Source organism: Pistacia vera, unplaced genomic scaffold (genome assembly GCF_008641045.1).
Source record: "Pistacia vera cultivar Batoury unplaced genomic scaffold, PisVer_v2 Contig774, whole genome shotgun sequence".
NCBI lineage: Eukaryota > Viridiplantae > Streptophyta > Magnoliopsida > Sapindales > Anacardiaceae > Pistacia > Pistacia vera.
The window spans coordinates 46,127-48,071 of record NW_022196639.1 but is presented as its reverse complement, the minus strand read 5'-3'; the positions used below and the strand labels follow the sequence as shown (position 1 = coordinate 48,071).

The 1,945-nt window shown below is 36.1% G+C and overlaps 1 protein-coding gene across 1 annotated transcript; it reads right to left on the bottom strand.

Moving 5' to 3' along the window:
* Positions 1 to 806: 806 nt before the first annotated feature.
* LOC116116443 (uncharacterized mitochondrial protein AtMg00810-like) lies at positions 807 to 1,256 on the bottom strand. The gene has a single exon (XM_031402507.1). The coding sequence runs from the start codon at positions 1,254 to 1,256 to the stop codon at positions 807 to 809; it is 450 nt and encodes a 149-aa protein (XP_031258367.1).
* Between the last annotated feature and the right edge of the window lie 689 nt (positions 1,257 to 1,945).

Sequence of the window (1,945 nt, the reverse complement as noted above, 5' to 3'; positions counted from 1 at the left end):
TGGCAATGATTTAGTTCTACTTTGCACAAAATGAGAGAAGCAAATAGTCTGACATAAAGGAGAAAAGAATGAAAATTAATTAAACTAGAAGCATAAACTAAAAGGAAAAAGAAAAAGAAAAACTAACTAATAGAAATGAATCTACCACACCTATTGATCGGTATTTTACGCTAACAAACATACTGATGTGGAATTTTAATAACCTCTCTCAAGATGAAGCAGGAGAAATGTATATTGAGAATGCCCATCTTGGATAACATTGAAGTGCAAAGTAACTTATTCAATGGCTTAGTGAAGATGTCCATAAGTTGCTAAGTGGAAGGAACATGAAAAGGTTTTATAATCTTTTGCTGCATTATCTTTCGAACAAGTGGCAATCCACTTCTATATGTTTTGTTCTCTTGTGATAGACAAGGTTGGCAGCAATAAGGAGAGTTGCTTTGCTATCACTATAGACTGATACAGGTTGATCATGATTGACTCCCAAGTCCTTAAGAAGCTACAGAACCTAGATGATTTCAACTATGAGTGATCCTAGAGCCCTATATTCTGCCTCTGCAGATGAACGTGACACCATGTGTTTGCTTCTTTGCCTTCCATGATTTCATTGCATTCCCCAAGAAAATGCAAAGGCCAGTAACTGATCTCCTTGTGTCTAGACAAAAAACCCAATCAGAGTCACAAAAACCACTCAAATTAGTAGATGAATCTTTGGGGAAAAATAAACCCTCTGCAGGAGAAGCTTTGATATATCTCAAAATTTTCAAGGTAGCTTCATAATGAGGAACTCTTGGCTAGTTTAAAAACTAGCTAAGAACATGAACACTATAGGCTATATCAAGCCTAGTGTGAGTCAAATATAACAGTCTCCCAATTAAACGCCTGTACTGGCTCACGTCCGTAAATAAAGCTCTTTGAAAGTTTGAGAGTTTTATACTAGGATCCATGGGAATGTGAGATGGTTTTGCTCCGAACAACCCAGTCTCCTCCAACAACTCCAAAGCATACTTTTGTTGACACACTGCAATCCCCTTTGTAGATCTTGCTACCTCAAAACCAAGGAAAAGTTGTAATGGCCCCAAGTCCTTTAGCTTAAAATGTGAGTGTAGAAAATCTGTAAAAGACTTTATCTTAGTAAGATCATTAGTTGCAAGTACCATGTCATCTACGTACACCAATAAGATAATAAAAGTATCTTTATCTTTCATTGTGAATAGAGATGGATTTGCATCAGACTGTTGAAAACCATGATCCATGAGTGTGCTAGAAAACTTTTGGAACCATTGTGGAAAGGCCTGCTTGAGGCCATATAAAGATTTATTTAATCGTAACACCTTAGACTGATCTGCAATATGAAAGCCTTGTGGTAACTACATGTACACTTCTTCAACTAATTCTCCATGAAGGAACAAATTGTTGACATCTAACTCGTGCAAATACCAACCTTGGCTGGCAGCAAGGGCAAGAACGGATCTGACTGTTACCATTTTCACCACAGATGAAAACGTTTCTTGATAATCGATACCCTCATGTTGGGTATAACCCTTAGCAACTAACCTGGGCTTATATCTCTCTATACTTCCATCTGAATTGTGTTTGATTTTATAAACCCTACTGCTTCCTTATCAGGTGGTAAATCTGTAACAATCCAAGTACCATTTTCTGTTGGAATTTATTTATTTAATTAAAGTTTGTTTTGAAGTCCTAGTATTTAGGAAGTCCATGTCTCAGTTTGTTTTAAATTTACCTAGTCTATAGGTTTTATTGTAACAGAAAGTGGTTTAGTTTTTTGCACGTTAGTGATCCTATGTTTATGCTAAGGTTGTTGAATTGTATTGCCTATTAAAAGGCTAGCTCAGTTTGAATAAAATATCAAGTATTTTTATGAGTAAATTTGCATCAGTGGTATTAGAGCCACCAAGAGGGACAAGTGAGAAAGAAATAG

Coding starts and splice junctions, on each gene's coding strand:
- LOC116116443 (XM_031402507.1), bottom strand. CDS start 1,256: ATGGATCATGGTTTTCAACAGTCTGATGCAAATCCATCTCTATTCACA.